Here is a 20,094-nt window from a genome sequence, read left to right on the forward strand (position 1 = left end):
TGTAAGCCATTATCAGTTTCACCTTTGAACAGTCAACATGTCCTATTCTTTGTGTTCTGATATTTTGGATAAGCCGCAAACTCGCTCTATTGGTATTCAGTGCGATCTTGATAGTTTCTATTATGAAGCAAGCTGCAGTACGCCGAAGCCGCTGGAGGTGGAGGAGGAGGAGGGGAGAGACGCAGGATTACCGAAGCCGCTGCAGGTGGGGGAAGACAAAGGAGGATTTGAGGAACCCCCCGCCGCGCTCGCCGCCCCCGCCGCCGCCGCTGAGGGGAGAGACAAAGCCTACGAAGAGAAAGAAGGTCAAGCGACTGCTAAAATTGCTACAGTTGATCTTCACTGGTTTAAACAAGATTGTAATCAAATTATTGTGAAAGAACTTGCCATAATTGATCAGTTTAATAATTATATTGTGTTCCATTTCAAATCGCCATTTGCAAAGTCAGAATTGAGTGCAAAATTGTATAACGATGCAACATGGTTAGAACGTCACTATCATAAAATAAAATGGGAAGATGGAGATTTAGAATACAATGAGTCATTAATTCGTGATTACCTTGCAGCTTATGAGAAAATTTTCACAAAAGGAACTGAGAAAGCAAAGTTTTTAAGAAGATTGCATAGCAACGTACAATGCATACCAGAGGATTTTCCAAAACCTGATTTCAGCTTTTTCACTAGTTCATGGTGTTATGCTGCATGCAACATTCATAAAAATAATCCACATTCTCGGTGCGCCTTATTCTCCGCCCAGCATTATAATTCTTTGTTGTTTAAAAATATGTATCAAACAAATAATTTCTTGTGCGAAAACAATCGAATGCAAAGTATGAAAATGGCTCCGATGTACACAAATTCACAGAAAAGAAACTTTGCTCGTTATGGATTCTTCTACAACGGAAAGGATCTACAGTGTGTTTATTGCCAGCATGCATTGAGACTGCATAAAGCGCGTACATGTTGTCTATCGTCAATTGATGAAGAAAGACCGCTTAATTACTCTATAATAGTTCCTGCCTACACCTAGTTTTCTTCATTCGTTCAACATCATGGATCCGAGAAAGTGGTTGGCTCCTGACAACGAATTGGAAGTGAGGTTAAAAAACTGTATTGATTGGTACGATGAGTGTGAAAGTGCAATTAGGAAATCAACTCCTGAAAATTATAGTTTGGCGAAGCAATTGAAAGACATTTTTCTAAGCACGGTGAATTTAAATGATATAAGAGACTATCTATGTTATTATCGTCCTCATAATTTATGTATAGATAAGCTAATTAGAATTGAAGATGAAGTTATGTGTTGTTGTAGTGAAATGTGTAAATAAACGTTTTCTGCCTTCAAACGATTTTTCATTCCGATATCCCATTCACGTTTTTTAGTTTAGTTGCTGCTTAGAGCTAGAGCAGACACCACGTGTGTGGTAATCTTTAGTGCGCGTGTGCCTATAACACGTGCATCTCATTAATTTAGAGCTAGAGCAGACAGCACGTGTGGGGTAATCTTTAGTGCACGTGCATATCATCAATTTAGAATTCTTTCCCCCTCATTCGACTCGCATCAAACATCTGCAAGATGCAGTGTTATGGTTTTTCAAAATTCAAAAAATTATCTCGTCTCTTGATGTCAATTTCATTTAATGAATTTGATTCAATTGCGAAGAATATTAAATTTTCAACAGGATGTCAAGATGTTGATTTACCGTTAACAAAAACAGAAAATGTACACTTTTCGATTCTATCTGAGATTTTCGAACTGCTCAATATTCTAGACAGCGGTCATCTACATTATGATTGTACAAATGATTCGCCATTATCTGTTGTTAAAAATTCCGATGAACTTTGGAAATGCTTGTACGATATTGCAGATAAAAAATGTAAAAGAACGTAGAGATTTATAGCATTAGATGAGAGAGAATTTCTCAATTCAATTAGATATAGAGAGAGTCATTGACCTCACTTTAATATGGATTCACTTTAATCTGTCACAAAGGGAATTTTTCCCTCTCATCTATACTGGGAGAGAATTTCTCAATTGATTCTTATCTCCTTTCGGAAAGGGAGCGGGAAAGAGATGACATGAGTAAAAGAAGGAGATCTCTATCTCTATCATAGTAGAGCGAAATGGATTCACTTCAATTTGTCACTATAGCATTAGATGTAGAAATATGAATTCACTTTAATTTGTCACCAAAGGAATTTTTCCCTCTCAAGAGATTTTTTCCCCCACATCTTTAGAATTCACCTCAATCTGTCACCATAGCATCAGATGTAGAAATATGAATTCACTTCAATTTGACAGTAGACAGAGAGGGAATTTTTCCTCCTAAAAGGGAAATTTTTTTTCCCTCACCTGGAGAGAGAGAGAGATATATCTCCCTCTCACTCACTCCCCCTCACCTCCACTGGACAGGGGGAAGGGGAAATCTATTTTTAGAAAGAGAGAGAAAGATATATCACCCTCTCACTCTCTCCCCCTCACCTCCACTGGACAGGGGGAAGGGGATTTAGAAAGAGAGAAAGATATATCTCCCTCTCACTCACTCCCCCTCACCTCCACTGGACAGGGGGAAGGGGAAATCTATTTTTAGAACACCCCCCGCCCTACGGGCGGGGGGAAGGGGAGGAGGGATGGACGAGGGGGAGAGGGGGGAGGGGGATCTCGAGCAAAAAAGTGGCTTCAATATCCCAAATATACTCTACTTAACAAAGTATTCCATCTTAATTATGATAATTCATTATGAAATTATTGAAAAATATAATTTCTTGCTTAATAAAATTTATAATTGATCATTTTAAACGATAATTTCTTGCGATAATTAAACGATAATTAAAATATAATTTCTTGCTTGATAAATTTATAATTGATCATTTTAAACGAGTATTACATCAATAATAGCTACCATCTACAGAAGGCATTGACAAGACAAGGATTGACTATTGACAACGTTGTTCTGCTATCTTTCTCCACTGCCATCATAACGTGGACCTCACTTTAGACACTGTGCTTCTAAGTAAATAGCCTATCTCTGTATCTTCTATACTCTCCATTACTATACATACTCTCTACATCTCCTCTGCTCTTTCAATCTTGATTTATTCACAAAGGCAATTTTCAAGTATTATAAGCCTATTATGATGATGAGGAGATGAATAATAATACAAACGTTTTCATTCATGATGATTTTATGAATGGACCAATGAAGAAATGAATAGCTGGAATGAAATGAGAGAGAGAAAGAGAGAGAGAGATTGATTGATTGATTGATTGATTGATTGATTGATTGATTGATTGATTGAGTACTTTATTTATGTAGATTACAATATATACTGGCTTATACACTTATACAATAGCTTACAATACAGCAAAGTTATAGATGAATTTACATAATATAGACTAAGAAAATAACTATTGAACTTAATATGATATGAAAAAGCAATTTGTAATATAATAACTATAGATAATAATCATATTGTTATGCATCTACATAAATTGGCGGAGCTTTGGACATATCAATGTCCATTCTTGGGAAGAATATTAAAAATATCCTCCCCACTAACTCTCTACCAAAACGTTAATTTAATTAATTAAACTAAGGATTTATTTATTAATGGAAATATTGTAAAAGTTTTAATTAATATAAATATTTAAGAGAAAAAAACAGAAAATTGATAGAGTAAAATAGTTATATAGGTAGATAAGATCAAATTATTGATTAATAAAATGAAGTAGGCTGAAAGTAGATCAGGGTTATCAACTTTCAGTAATATACAGCAGTATGCAGTGGATAATTGAAATAATATGAGTTTATATAATATCTATTTATACAATTCGTTCTATAACATCTAAAGGTCGTTCTAAAGGTTTATATTGGTGGAATGGGTGAGGGATGGTTGTCATGTGATCGTTCTAGGGCCGGACAGTTTCAGTCATTTGTTCCAAAATATGTTTTTTTAAAGTCAGGATGAAGCTCGCTCGGCTCTCGATAGACCTGATAGAAACAGGAAGTGCATTCCATGCACGACAGGCACTGACTAAGAAGGATTTTGTGAAAATAGTAGTTCGATGATTGGGTATCCTTAAAGTACTTTCTCCGGTTCTAGTATGTGAAGCATCTATCCTCCTACCTTCAGAGACAAATTTGAAATCATTTTTAAAATAGTTCGGATTACCGTATTTCAAGATATCTATAACAAGCTTGACTATTCGAAAAAGCCTTTGATCGGGAAGCTTTTATGTTGAACTAGCAATATGGGCTGGGGTGATATGATCATGGCGTTGGAGAGAGTAGACGAAACGTAGACAATAATTTTGGCACCGCTGTAGTTTATCATTCAGAGTGACTTGCATATCGTTAAGAACAGAATTACAATACATTAAATGTGGGAAGAGAGAGAGAGTGATAAAACTTGAATCAACTGTTAAACATATTATACTAAGAACCTACTTTCTACTTACTATAGCCTTGTCAAAATTAATCTTATCTATACATTATTTACAGATTTGAATAGCCTATTCAGTTTTACATGAATTTCATACTCATTCTATCAGAATACCTCTGTTATACCTGGTTTTCTATTTTGCAGAGACTTGAAACTGGACAATATCCTGTTGGATTTTGACGGTCACGTGCGCATTGCTGACTTCGGTATGTGCAAACTGCAGATATACCTTGACAGAACGGCCGACACATTCTGTGGTACACCTGACTATATGGCACCTGAGGTAGGCCTAATAAAAAATACTCTCCAATCTGAATTATTAAAGCCTAAGCTTCCAAATAATACAAGTTTTATCAAACTGTCTTATAATAGTGAGTTATAAGTCTGTAATCTTTAAAACGAGCTGAATAATTGTGTATCTTTTTGGATGCAAAACGTTGCTTCTGAGAAGATGCAAAAGAGTTTCTGTTGCTTATGGAGAGATACATTGAAGCTCCTTGTGTATCTTTCTGGATGCAAAACGTTGCTTCTGAGAAGATGCAAAAGAGTTTCTGTTGCTTATGGAGAGATACATTGAAGCTCCTTGTGTATCTTTCTGGATGCAAAACGTTGCTTCTGAGAAGATGCAAAAGAGTTTCTGTTGCTTATGGAGAGATACATTGAAGCTCCTTGTGTATCTTTCTGGATGCAAAACGTTGCTTCTGAGAAGATGCAAAAGAGTTTCTGTTGCTTATGGAGAGATACATTAAAGCTTCTTGTGTATGTTTTTGGATGCAAAACGTTGCTTCTGAGAAGATGCAAAGAGCATCTGTTGCTTATGGAAGGATAAAATAAGGCTTCTTGTGTATCTTTTCGGATGTAAAATGTTGTTCCTAAAAAGATACAAAGAGCATCTGTTGCTTTGGAATGATATATTAAAGCTTCTTGTGTATTTTTTGGATGCAAAATGTTGCTTCTGAGAAGGTACAAAGATCATCTGTTTGCTTATGAAAATATACATTAAACCTCCTTGTGTATCTTTTCGGATGCAACACGTTGCTCCCAAGAAGATAGAAAGAACATCTGTTGCTTATGAAGAGATACATTAAACCTCCTTGTGTATCTTTTCGGATGTAACACGTTGCTCCCAAGAAGATGGAAAGAACATCTGTTGCTTATGAAGAGATACATTCAACCTCCTTGTGTATCTTTTCGGATGTAACACATTGCTTCTGAGAAGTTACAGAGAGCATCTGTTGCTTATGGAAAGATACATTAAAGCTTTTTGTGTATCTTTTCGGATGCAACACGTTGCTTCCAAAAAGATACAAAGAGCATCTGTTGCTTATGAAAAGATACATTAAACTTCCTTGTGTATCTTTTTGGATGCAACACGTTGCTTCTGAGAAAATACAAAATAGCATCTGTTGCTTATAGAAAGATACATTAAGGCTTTTTGTGTATCTTTTCGGATGCAACACGTTGCTTCCAAAAAGATACAAAGAGCATCTGTTGCTTATGAAAAGATACATTAAACCTCCTTGTGTATCTTTTCAGATGCAACACGTTGCTTCTGAGAAAATACAAAAGAGCATCTGTTGCTTATAGAAAGATACATTTTCAAGAATGTTGGATGTTTTTGAACGGATAGTATTGTAGTCTAGTGGGCCTCCGCCTATAGGCAGGTCTACAGGACCCGGACTATAAATTAGGGTTTGAATTTGAAGCAGCATTCTTGGGCGAATACCTGTTGTTTTCAGCTGGAGTACCTATATTCCCTGTTGTCAATATTTGCAGTAACATAAGTCTCCGGGGTGAATTACAGCATTTAATTTGGATTTTCGTTTAATAATAATATTATTACTTCATTGGCATTTGAATAATTGCAATATCTTAGTAATTTAGAGACTGGCTGAACGCTATCAAATGAGCGCTGCTATCCAGAGATTGTCAGTAAGGGTAAGCATTCCTGACCTGCAATCAGGAAGTACTGGGTTCGATTCCCATGCTGACAAATAATTTTTGAACAGTAGCGCTCATCGAGTTTCCATCTACCCTGTCAATATTTGCAGTAGCAGAAGTCTTTGGGGAGAATTACCGTATTTTATTTGGATTTTCGTTTAAAATTTATTATTATGAAGTGTATTATCATAGAGAAACAATAGCGTAAGTAGATATCCCATGATGTAGGGAATTTATGTCGCAACTTCTACTGTTATCTCAAACCGATTACTGTCGACTATTGTCAATTTTCACTGTTTTGTTGGGGCGATAGTGTATGAACGGCACAATTTGAGAGACTACCAGCGTCACACAGCTGATTAGGAAAGAACTCTGTGAACTATCGGCTTGGGATAACAGTAAAAGTTGCCACATAAACGCCCTATACCATGGGATATCTACTTATGCTATCGGTTCTCTATGGTATTGTATTGTAAACTGGCCGTCAGGCTCGCTTCGCTCGCCATATCCGTCTAGCCAGGGGGCTCTGCACCCTGGACCCCCGACTGGATCGTCCAAGGATGATATTAGCAGGCTCGCTTCGCTCGCCTGCATTTTTCACTTGAGCATTTTTATCATATGCTAGGACGATCCAGTCGGGGGTCCAGACTAAACGTCTGGCTAAACGGATATGGCGAGCAAAGCTAGCCTGACTGCTAGTAATATATTATTCCCAGGAATAGCTTGAAGTAGCATTGATTGAAGTAGCATTGCCCAATCAATTTTTCCGCGATAAATGCATTTCAATCTTCAACTTGGTGCCAACCTAACAAAGTCAACTCAACTTAATGCCAACCTGACAAAATTAATTATTTAGTTACCAGTTAACAACTGTTTCGAAGAGGTACTCTCTCTAGATTATAGTTCTATATTAACATATGGTATGGACATTTTTCAATTATAATTAAGAGAATAAGAAGAATATACATGCTAAAAGACGAACTTTAAACCCTTAAAAACAACCCTTAGAGTTAAAATATTGCCAAAAGATTTCTTAGTGCGCCTCTAAAGGGCCAACTGAACATACCTACCAAATTTTAACGTTTTTGGTCCGGTAGATTTTTAGTTCTGCGAGTGAGTGAGTGAGTCAGTCAGTCAGTCAGTCAGTGAGTGAGTGTCATTTCGCTTTTATATATATATATATAGATGAATTAATGAATAAATAAATGTTTGAAATTTTAAATGTTGTTGTAGATAATCAAAGGCCTGGCCTACAACCAGTGCGTGGACTGGTGGTCGTTCGGCATCCTCCTCTACGAGATGCTGGTTGGCCAGTCTCCTTTCTCAGGATGTGACGAGGATGACCTCTTCTGGTCCATCTGCAACGAGCAGCCTCACTATCCACGGTTCCTGTCCAAGGAGTCCAAGTTGATCCTAAGCCAGGTCAGTAGATTAGAATTAGATTAGATTGGAACATTAGATCAAATTAGATTAAATTAGATCCACGAGGTGCTCTAAAGAGAATGATCTTCTCTGGTCCATATGTAACGAATGACCTCATCCGCGCGTCTTTTCCAAAGAATTCAAGTTGATATTGAATGAAAAAGACTAAGAAATTGTCAAAAAACCACTGATTTATTGATAATTAGAAAGACCGGTTTCGGTTATTACACCATTGTCAAACTTATTAGTTTATCAGAGATTGACAATGGTTAATAACCGAAACCGGTCTTTCTAATTATCAATAAATCAGTGGTTTTTTGACAATTTCTTAGTCTTTTCCATTCAATATGAATAATTACCACAATATCAACTTCTCAACTACACAAAAAGGGAAAAATTCAAGTTGATCCTCAACCAGATAATTGAAAAGTAGCATCAAAATGGATCTGAAGATTTAACTCAAGCTGATTACTGTATTATTATGCTATTTTCTCTTTATGGTTGTACGTAAACAACCCAAACTTCATGTCATTTGAACGAGCGTCAGCGAGTTCACACTTTGTGAATTAGTGAAGGCCAAAGTCTTTGTCCGTCTGTATGTTCTACAATAACTTTAGAGAGAATTCATCAATCAGCTTTAATTTGAACACGTATTCTTTGAACCTTTTCACAGGTCAAGTTCGCTGAACAACAAAATTGACTCACTCATTCGCCCTTTTCGAAGATATAAAAATAACATTGAAAGTGCATAAGAAAAAAAATTGTGATTTGATCAGCTGAAGAATTCATCGCATGCAATTGCTACAGTTTTTCCATTCATTCATCCATAGAATCATAGAATCAGCTGACGCTATTTGGATACAAATAGTCCTTTATGTGCTGACACATGATTTCAGCTGGTTAATATACAACATATAATTTAAAACGTTTACATCAACAAACTGATACGGGTTGAGGTATCAATGTGCGGTTTTTGTTATTCATTTTTACTTGGAACTCTGCATCGGAATTATGTATTACACTGATCATCTTCTCATTCAAACAAATGAATTCGGTTTCATAAGAGGGTCAAAGATGTTGAAGCGATAGAGTAATTTTTGAAGAGTATTTTTTTATTTCAAATAAGATCCATAATGAAGCCTACTGTCAAATTATTCTTGTAAGAGGAATATTCAGTTCCTTCCATAACTTTCACTAACTCTGTGTAATTAAAAGTTGCGGGTCTCAAGGATTACAATATTAGCAAAGTTTATGAGCGAGTTCTCCAACCAAGGGGGTCACTAGTATATTTGTTGATCAATAAAATTATCCTCATTCTCTTCTACATGATAAATTATAATTTTTTCCTAATTTTTCTGTTTCAGTTGCTGGAAAAGGACTCAAGCCGACGCCTGGGTTCCTCAGAGCTGAGCGGTCGTGAGGTGACGTCACACGTTTTCTTCCGAGACTGGGATTGGCCCCGGCTGGAGAGACGGCAGCTGGATCCACCCTTCAAACCCAGAGTAGTCAGTTGTCGATTTTTCGCTACCTTTTTGCCACACTAATCACTCTGTGGGGACACTACATTAGTAGATTATATGCTCTACTTCGGCCGACAGTGGATTGAGAGGGAAAATAATGATCTGGCAACGTTGCGTTGCTGGAAAAGGATAGTGTCGAATGATAGCAGCACTAATGATAATTGAATAATGTTATTATAACGTGGGCCTCACTAGATAGTCATATTTTGACTGTTAATATGATTTTATGACCATTATCATGATTTTATGCAACTGGATTAGGTACTATTTCATTGATGTCTATGACTATAATTATCACCTAATTCATCTTCGATTACCAATTAATTTAGACTAAATTATTCCTTTTTTGTAGTTAAGACACTGTGTTACATTTTCAACATAGAATCATTTTGGAGCTCAGAATACAGCAATACAATAATAAATTATGGTGGTTTTCTCTGATTTGTAAATATTCGAAAAACACTTACTGAAGCTCCTCTCATTAGTGAATTCTCCAAGAAAAGTAAGTGATTTTCAAATATTTAAAAATATTAACACAGTGTCTCAACTACAACAAAGTTAGTATATTGTTTTGTCATGGAAAGCAACATCCATTATTCCTTAATCACTCACTGTTGGTTGAAAAGAGCACTACAAGGTATGAAACAACAACTCGTCTCTGCATTTTGCCGCACCAATATCAATAATAACCGTGAATTTTAGTTTCAAAAGCAGAATGCCAGTCTATACATTGTTCGAAACTGAAAGAATTGCATGTTCAGTTCTACATGCACATTGTTTTCATAATACACAGCTCTTGTATTTAACAATCATGTAAAATAGCAGAGTTGGCTATAACCGTGCCAATGTTATAGAGAGCAGTAAGAACTATAATTAATAGGTTTCAATATGATGTTAATGAGCTATCACAACTTTATTTGTAAAGTACAAAAATAATTTTTACTTCAAGTAGGCCTACATAGTACAAAAGTACAGAAATCATTTCATAGATTAAGAAATGAGGATTTTCATTTATTATGCATATAGTGAGATCCACGTATAATGACAGTGGATTAAGATGGAGAACAGCGTTGCCGATTCTCTGCCTGATTAATTATCCTTCTACATTGTCAAGAACAATTTGGCATCGTTGCGGAGCAAGAAAAGGATAGTACCACTGCTTTGTCGAATGATAGACAAGGATAGCAACACCAAAGTTGATCAATACTGTCATTATAACGTGGACCTCACTATAGATTATAACATGGTAGAATATAATATCATGGGAATTATCAATGGAACATACATCAATATAATATATAATATATAATGAGATTTGAATTGTTAGGCTGTAGAATATCTATTCCAGACTGTAGAATTTTTATTTCTAGCTGTAGAATTTTATTTGCTACTTTATTCAAACATGATGACATTTAGGCTATTATTCAAACCTCTAGGTATAACTTTAGGAGTTGTTATATCATATCCAGCATATTAGACGATTTTCCATTGGAATCAATTCAATCAATCTGATAATTTATTAGCCTATAATCAACCATAACTGACTAGACTAGAATCTTCTAATGCATCTTTAGATAAGAAGTTCACATAAACAATGCATTTGGCATGATTTTTGTGAATATGGGCACAAAACTAAAACATTGTTAGTTGGAATTGTGTCTTTCTATAATCTGTTCAGTTTCATTCTGATTGTAAATAGTTTTAGAATTTAAAAAAATCAAGTTTTAGAGCATTCAATCTTATTATAACATGGCTGGAGTGATTGTATAAAAATTTAATAATGCTCAATTACCATCTCTAATAAAAAAATCTAAATTAAAGATATGTGGCATGTTCAAAAAGACTACCGCCGTTTTGTATCGTGAGAATCTGAGTATTTATACATTGAAACATACACTATGATTCTCAACTATGAATGATTGGGGAAGGAACAACAGGCTTAAAGCCCAAAACTGTTCCTTTCCCAAATTTAGATAGAAATTGTCCAAAAATAGGTTATGTTTACTTTATGTGAAACTTTCGACGGAAATGAGCACTCTTATCATTAGAAAAATACAGTAAGAAAAAAGTTCTTTCATTTAATGAAAATGAATAAAGAAATCTTCATCCAATGACAAGTACATAACAGAATAGCAATAATCAAATACGGTATTGAATTCAACAAAAATTCGTAGGTACAGTCAGTAAAGTCAATACTGTTTGCTAAAGAATGAACTTTGTCTGCAAACAGGAGCATATCTCATAATTGAAAATAAAATCGGGAATTCTCTTAGCATACACAAATGAGATAATATAAATTGAAAATTATTTTCTCAAATTTTTATTGATCGCCAAGTCATGGATGTGTAACGGTGATATCTTTAACCCTACACCACACCTGACATCATTTCTGTAACATTTCTGTGTTCAACAAACAGTAAAATCAAAGTTCATTCCAGTTCAAAAACCTGAAAAATAATATAAGATACACAAAAACAACTACAATACTACCCTCTCAATATCACACTATTACAGATGTGACAAAATGTTTCTTTCAGTCAATGAATTTCTACAAATTGGACTATTTTTTCTAAACCGTAACAGCAGTTCATGTAGGTTACCGTACGGTACGGTACTACAAAACATTGAAACAATATCCACATTGTGGACAATATTTGCAAAAATAGATAGTAGATACAATTACAGTGATGATGGTTTCTCGATCCATTCCGAGCTTCGATGTATAAATAACTTTTTTAAGTATTTATAAGAACTTTGTTGCATATTTATAATACAAAATACATTGAACTGAATGTGGAAAAGTTGCTGAACACGTGGAAAATAGCAGATGATTCGGCCACATATTTCACACGACATGCAGTCGTGTATTTCACTGCGCGTCATGTGAAACACATGAAAAGAAGTATAACAATATCACAATTTAATTATACTATGTTATACTGTATTTTGAATTGTCTTCTTTCTACAATGAATTCTAATGTAAGCAGCATCAAATTTCATATGTATAAGCAACAAACAAATTACATACAAGTAACGAATGAAAACTATGCTGGAATGTTTTCTATTTTCTAATTTATTTAGTGTACCTATGGCAGATAAACAACAAAAAATAGTCTCAAATCCCTATAAATATTATTCTCTAATATTTGTCTTTATTGTGTTTTCAGCGTCATCCCTTAGACGTGCAATACTTCGATAAGGCGTTCACCAATGAGCGACCGCGTTTGACGCCGATTGACAAGTCAATCCTACAATCCATGGACCAGACCCAGTTCCAGGGTTTCAGTTACACCAATCCGAACGTGACCAAGTGACTCTGTTGTGCCTTCTGCTGGAACAAACTTAGTTGAAGGTTTTTCAGTGGGAACATACGTTGTTCCGAAATACTACAAAATTGGTGATCAGTAAGTGACTTTGTTGTGCCTTATTACTTGAAGGTTGAAGTAGGAACAGACTTTGTTCCAAAATACAACAAAATTGGTCAGTTGAATCCCACTTTGACAAAGTGATTTTGTAGTGGTTTTAGCATTCTAATGCTGGGACACACCAGCTTGTTGGAGATGCTACCGTATAGCTGGAACAGACTTTGTTCCGAAATACTAAAAACGGTACAGAATTGGTCGTTTTTGAATCTCTCAATGTGACCAAGTGAAATATTCGTTGTACTTTATTCTGGGAAAATCGTATAATTGTTGATGGTTCGATTATTAGAACAAACTTTGTTCTGAGAAACTCCAAAGTTGGAGACTTGGAGAAATTATAAATCTTAATAATATTATCAAACCAAGATACTCTGTTATACTTTGTTGATGGAACAAAAGCTGAGTTGATAGTTGATCAATATTATTAGAACAAAAATCGTATAATTGTTGATTTGATGGTTCGATTATTAGAGCAAACTTTGTTCTGAGAAACTCCAAAGTTGGAGACATGAAGAAATTATAAATCTTAATAATAATATTATCAAACCAAGATACTCTGTTATACTTTGTTGATGGAACAAAAGCTTAGTTGATAGTGGCTCAATATTATTAGAACAAGCTTTGTTCCGAAATTCTTCAAATTTGGTCACATGAATCTTGAAGTAATAATAATAATAATATCGTGTGACCTGGCTGGCTCAGGTCTGGTGTCAGAGTTTTCAGGTCGCAACTGATCAATTTCAGGGCCTCTGACATGACCTAACGACTGCTTTTTAGGCAGCCGGGACCGACGGCTTAGCGTGTCTATCCGAAACATGAATCTTGAAGTGACCAAATGACTTTGTTGTGCTTTTGGAAAAACTTTGTTTCAAAATAGCCTATTTTAGCTGGAATCAACTATTGTTTTGAAAATAGTTCAGTTGGGAGAAACTCAACTCTGGAAAACTTTGTTTTTTTGTTGGAGCACAGATAGGGAGACGAACTTAAGGAAATACTCAATTTTTCAATTTCTCTATTCTCCATTTATTCTTGCAATAAGTTAGTTATGGTACAACATTAAAATAAAGTTCAAACATTGACTATTTTGTATGAAAGTTTAGTATAATAGCCTATGGTCGTTCTTTTCAATAGGGTAATAAAAATGCAATTCAAAAGTGAGCAGTTTGTGATGGAAAACAACATTATAAGAATAAAGAAACTTAATAGTAGAGATCTCAGTTGCAAAATATTAGCAAAGTCAGTTGAGGAATAGGCTACTTTTATTTGAAAGTAATAACTGATCTAAAAAATACTGATATTCAATTGATATGAGAAAATTACACTTTCACTATCATTTTATAAGTAGAGAGCTCATCAGTTGCTGAATATTAGCAAAGTCAGCTGAGGAATAGGCTACTTTTATTAGAAAGTAGCTGATCTGAAAAATACTGATATTCAATTGATATGAGAAAATTACACTTTCAATATCATTTTATAAGTAGAGAGCTCATCAGTTGCTAAATATTAGCAAAGTCAGTTGAGGAATAGGCTACTTCTATTTGAAAGTAACTGATCTGAAAAATACTGATATTCAATTGATATGAAAAAATGTGATAAACACTTTCAATATCATTTTATAAGTAGAGAGCTCTCACAGTTGCTGAATATAGCAAAGTCCATTGAGGAATCGGCTACTTTTATTTGAAAGTCTGATCTGAAAAATACTGATATTCAATTGATATGAAATGTGATACTGTATACCTTTCAATATCATTTTATAAGTAGAGAGCTCATCAGTTGCTAAATATTAGCAAAGTCCATTGAGGAATCGGCTACTTTTATTTGAAAGTAGCTGATCTGAAAAATACTGATATGAAATGTGATACTGTATACACTTTCAATATCATTTTATAAGTAGAGAGCTCATCAGTTGCTAAATATTAGCAAAGTCAGTTGAGGAATAGGCTACTTTTATTTGAAAGTAACTGATCTGAAAAATACTATTCAATTGATATGAAATGTGATATACTTCCAATATCATTTTATTATATGATAATTTCATCAAAAGCATACATTTTGCCTCAAAAAGAAGCTATTTTTCTTCCCCAACGATAGGAAATTATTACCGCCACTTCAATAACAAAAAAAAACAGTTTATTGAGTAGCCTACTGTAGGCTACTAAACTACTATTTGATATTCACTTATTCACTGATTGATTTTCGTTTTCCAATGAGCTTGGTGATGTTGAAGTTATTTCAGAGGTCATATCTCTTCAACGGTAGCTAATTTCTCTAATCCGTTTGCAGATCCAGATTCCTCGCTTCAAGGAGCATGAGAAATCATAGTTCAAAATAATATTGCAATAAACTGAATACGGTAATTAATATCAAAGTTTAGTCGCAGATATTATCAGTTTAGTTGGAGTAGAGTTCAAATATAATGGTATGCATGAAGTTATAGAATTATTTATGTTGGAAACAAGAATTACCAAACTCTCACTGTATGAAATATTGATTATTCTTATAAAATATATTGATAACTGAAACTTAAAAACCTTAATGATTAGGCTACACACCATCCTCATATTCTGATTAGAGTTATTATCGCATGAGAATAATCTTAAGGTGCGTACAGATATACGCGCCGCGAACATGAGTAATTCACTCTTCATCAGCTGATTATATCTGTATTTTCACAGAAACGGTAAGATACAGATATAAAAAGCTTGGCATCAGCTGATTAAAAGTGAATTGCTCATGTTCGCGGCGCGTATATCTGTAGGCACCTTTAGAAATGATAATCATTGCTGGTCTAGGAACAGCTGTTTATATCATCACAACATATTACTGTTTTAGAAGAAAAATATTATTGTTACAGATAATTGCCACAGATAATAGGTTAGAAGTAAAATAATTTCAAGCCTTATTAACAAAGTTGAGAGAAAAATGTAAAGTAGGAAAGAAACAGGACAACAAAAACGCTTTGTCTATCACATGAAAGCAGAAAGTAGTGTTAACAGTCACTTATTTTGTATGCACCGCATATATTTGAATATTTTGTAGGAGATATTTCCTATTTTACGCCTTTTTTGAATAAAATGAATATTGAGTGAGTTATTACGGTCAACTGGGACACTCTTATTATTCCATAGAATACATGATGAGATAGAAAGACAACACGGAAAAAATAACGCTGGTCATTTCTTGAGTTTCTTTTCATTCAGAGTTGTCATATTTTCTTGACTTACAAACACAACTGAGAATAATTCTCAGAATTACTAGAATTATTCTAGAATAACATCATACTCTCATTTATTCATTGGAAAGAAGAACAATTTATCAGAGAAACATTAGCGTACGTAGATATCCCATGGTATAGGGAATTTATGTCGCAACTTTTACTGTTATCTCAAGCCGAAGTAAATTTCTTCACAATTTGAGAGACTACCAGCTTCACACAGCTTCATGGAAAGAACTAAGTGTACTATCTATCGGCTTGGGATAACAGTAAAAATTGCGACATAAACACCCTATAGCATGGGATATCTACTTATGCTATCGTTTCTCTATGAATTTATTATTCGTTTGATCATCAGCTTTGGAAGGAATTTATTCATTCAGTTATTTGAAAGCAATAATTCACAAGGAATCAATAGGTATTCACTGAAAACCTTCCTAGTCCCTAAATGAATATAGCTAAATCTTTCATACCTAAAACCTTAAATGAATACCTCATAGTATAGCTTCTCATGCAATTAATTCACAAGTCATCATTTAAATTTTTTTAGAAAAACAAAAATCAATATCACTCAAAATTCAAGCATCATGATATATGAGCAACAAAACTTTAAATCAGATCTCATATTCCTTTCACAAGAAATCCATTTATATTACATTAATATGGAATATACATAGCCAATCACATAAGAAAATGTGACTTATCAAACACATAATATAATATCGAATTTAAGTAAAAGAACTGATACAATATTCTCTTACTGGGACAAATGAATCGTATTGTTTTTCAGATTGTGAATATGATTTATATTTTTTGTTACAAAATTCATTAGATTACTTTAAATAATATGGAGGTGTGGGCGGAAATAGGATGATTGCTATAATGAACAATAATTAGTCACAGATGATGAATGATACAATGTCATTGTTTAACAGTTCCTAGTTCAAATAATTCGTGATAAGACTTTTCAACTTCAAAACCGTTTCATTTCAAAAGTATTTAAACTTTTCACGGATCATAGTATCTCAATTGAGCATTCATTCATAGTTTCTTATAATAATAAAGAATTATTCTTATCAATTCACCAAGTAAGTTATTATAATGTTTTATGCGCTTGTGTTGATGATCAAGCAGTATTCTCACTGCAGTTTGGTAATTATTACTGATTACAGACTCCAATTACATAATATTGTTCGATTATCAATTTTATGCAATGAATGAATAACTTATTTGAAGAATGTTGGATTATCTTCGAGCGTGAGCTGTAACAATAATAATTATTATTTCCTCTCAAATTATGTCTCTCTCCAATTACATAATAATGTATGGTTGATTATAATTTTTATGCAATGAATGAAAAAATCATTTGAAGAATTTTAACTTATAATCTTTGAACGTGAGCTGTTAACAATTATATTTCCTCCCAAATTATGTCAATTATTGGTTAGTGATACAGCCAAATTAAGTAAGATCAAAGAGTCAGTATTGTTTCAATGGAAAGTGTTGATATTATTATATGAGTAATGAGGACAGTTGAAGATTTTAATGGAAAAAAAGTTATTCAAGTTGAAATATACTGAAATATTTATCAATTATTTACAATGAATAGATTTCTTTATGAGTCTTATATGACTATGAGTTATTATTGCTTTATCTAGCACTATTCATAGTGAATATATATATATTTTCAATGAATGAGAAATATGAATACTCGCGTGTATTGTGAAATATCATGTTACATGAACTTTTAAACTGAATTTATTTAATAATTATTAAATTCAATTTAATTATTGTTGTACAGTGATTAGTATTAGGATATAAGTGTAATAGTAGGCTAAATAAGTTTTGTAAAATATCATGTGATAGTTTATTTCTGTACATTTTGAACTAGTCACTAGGATTATGAGAGCTTTATTATGATTATTTCGATATATTATTATGAATGATAAACGTGTGAAACTTATTTCTATTAAAAATATATACTACTATAAATAATATATTCCTTATTTTGTTGAACTTAGTTCTTACAAACTGCGGATATTTCATCAATATTTTAAACTGCAATGTTTATTTGAGAATAAATTAAAGCTTGATTTTCTTGTGAACGTTTTAGAAAGGAAATGTGTGATGATTGATGTGTAGAATGATGGTGATACCTCAGTATGGGAATAAACTATGAGAGATGTAGATGAACATGAAGAAAATATAAGTAGCATTTTGATAAAAAATATGGATTGTCGAAAAAACTCTTCAGGCTTTTTGAAGATATACTGCAAAATAACAATTCTTTTGCTACGTCATAATAATTAGATTCATAGCAATTTGTGTTCCTAAAAATATACTGTATTATAAGTAGGTCTCATCTATTGAAATTGCTTGTTTAGTTTGGCTTTTTTATAGATTTATATCAGTTACAGTATGCAAGATTCAATATTGTAAATGTTGAGCCCAATCTGAAAAATATAATAGTTACTGTATTTAAATTCAAGATATTTATGATATTTTCCCAAGAAACCAATAAATTATTGTCGATATTGTGTTGTGCTATTACTTGTTATTCAGCTTCATGTAAATTATGTTTGAAACATTGTAAATATTTGTGAATCTAGCTATGAGTTATTGTATAAATTAATTGAGGTATTTGTATTAATTATCGTTTTGTTATTGTATTGTAATACGTTTGTTCATCATATTTTGTATCCTCTCTGTTAGTGAGGCTAGACAATTATGACTGTATTGTATATAAGTTAATCTATTTTTTGAATAAAAACGTGCAATATTGATTCTAAGTTTCAACAAATTGCTATCAACCTATCTCTTCTAGTTCTTGATTTCCATCAATATTTGTCGTAAATAAATTAAATTCAATTGAAGTCTTTATCGCCAAAATAATTGAATAGTTCAACTTACTCATAGAAGTTTTCATAAAATCCAATTCTGATCATGAGTGAACTTTTATGAGGATCAACATAACAACAGTACCTATTTTTTCTTCTTAGTAGAAAAAATTCAATTTATTTAATTAAAACTTTGAGCTTGACTTTGAATAAAAATACGTATAGGTATGAAATTATTTTTTCAGTTATTTTATTGTCTTGTTTATTGCTCAATATTGTGAATTAATTTCACAGTGAATTGGAACCTTGTATGATAATATTTAGCTATTCAGCAAACTAATTTAACATGAATAAAATCAAAATATAAGTAGTTTTAATGACTATAAGAAAACGAGCTTTTGAATGAGGCGCTTCAAGAGATATCGATATTTCAACATCGATCTTTCAATCGAGAGTCGAGAGGAATTGTCGACTTATCCCATATCGATATCGAACTACCGAATGAGCTGCTCATTTTTCGGAAGATTTTTTCCTGTTCAGTCACTTTCAGTAATTAGTTCTCGTTAAACATTTTTAGTAGACAAGTTTTTGTGTAATATTCTGTTTCGTAATAGATATGCCAAGACTTTGACTGCAAAATTTCATCGGTTCTCATTCAGATTGTGAAAGAGACACGAATTTTTGGGTAGGTAGACAAGGCTTGTACAGGTTAGAATTTCAATTGAATTGCCGGTTTGTATGTCCTATTAACCTCTTTACCTACATTCTTTCGTGGAGATTTTTTAGAACATCCTTTTCAATTTTTGAGCTTTGAAGTTGATGCATTCACCTGAGTTAGTTGAGGTCAAGCACGTCTATTGAGGTAAAATCATTAGTTTATTCTCTTTTCAAATTATTGTTAACCTTCAATTTTATTGTGTACGGTACGGTAAGTAGCTGTGCTTATTGTCTTCTATTACTTCATGAATATTTTAAATAAAGAACTTACATTCAGAAAGTTTTAAAGTCATATAATATATCTGTTTAATTATGTAAAATCGTTTCTGTGCCACTTTCTAAATGGATAGACCATAACGTACCAATAGAAATCTGACTTTGCCCTTTGTTTTAGTTTTAGATAATATGGTTTTCCAATTGATAAGGTTAGAATTTCTATGAACTACCGGCAGTTCTATTCAATAATATAAATTATTTACAATTAACTAATAGTTCAGCCTAACTTACTTATTATTGTAGACTTATTTATCTGCTTAAATCCAAATATAACACTTAGGAAAGACATTTCTGTAACT

The 20,094-nt window shown here is 33.2% G+C and overlaps 1 protein-coding gene across 1 annotated transcript in view; it reads left to right on the forward strand.

The window, feature by feature from the left end:
• LOC120353949 (putative protein kinase C delta type homolog) overlaps positions 1–14,474 on the forward strand; it is a 40,505-nt gene extending 26,031 nt beyond the window's left edge. Inside the window, 4 exon segments of the mRNA XM_039439506.1 lie at positions 4,588–4,726; positions 7,618–7,806; positions 9,171–9,311; positions 12,494–14,474. Of these exon segments, the coding sequence (XP_039295440.1) occupies positions 4,588–4,726; positions 7,618–7,806; positions 9,171–9,311; positions 12,494–12,640 (616 nt within the window). The 3' untranslated portion in view covers positions 12,641–14,474.
• Positions 14,475–20,094: the final 5,620 nt, after the last annotated feature.

The sequence above is a fragment of the Nilaparvata lugens genome, chromosome 13 (genome assembly GCF_014356525.2).
Source record: "Nilaparvata lugens isolate BPH chromosome 13, ASM1435652v1, whole genome shotgun sequence".
In the NCBI taxonomy this organism is placed as follows: domain Eukaryota; kingdom Metazoa; phylum Arthropoda; class Insecta; order Hemiptera; family Delphacidae; genus Nilaparvata; species Nilaparvata lugens.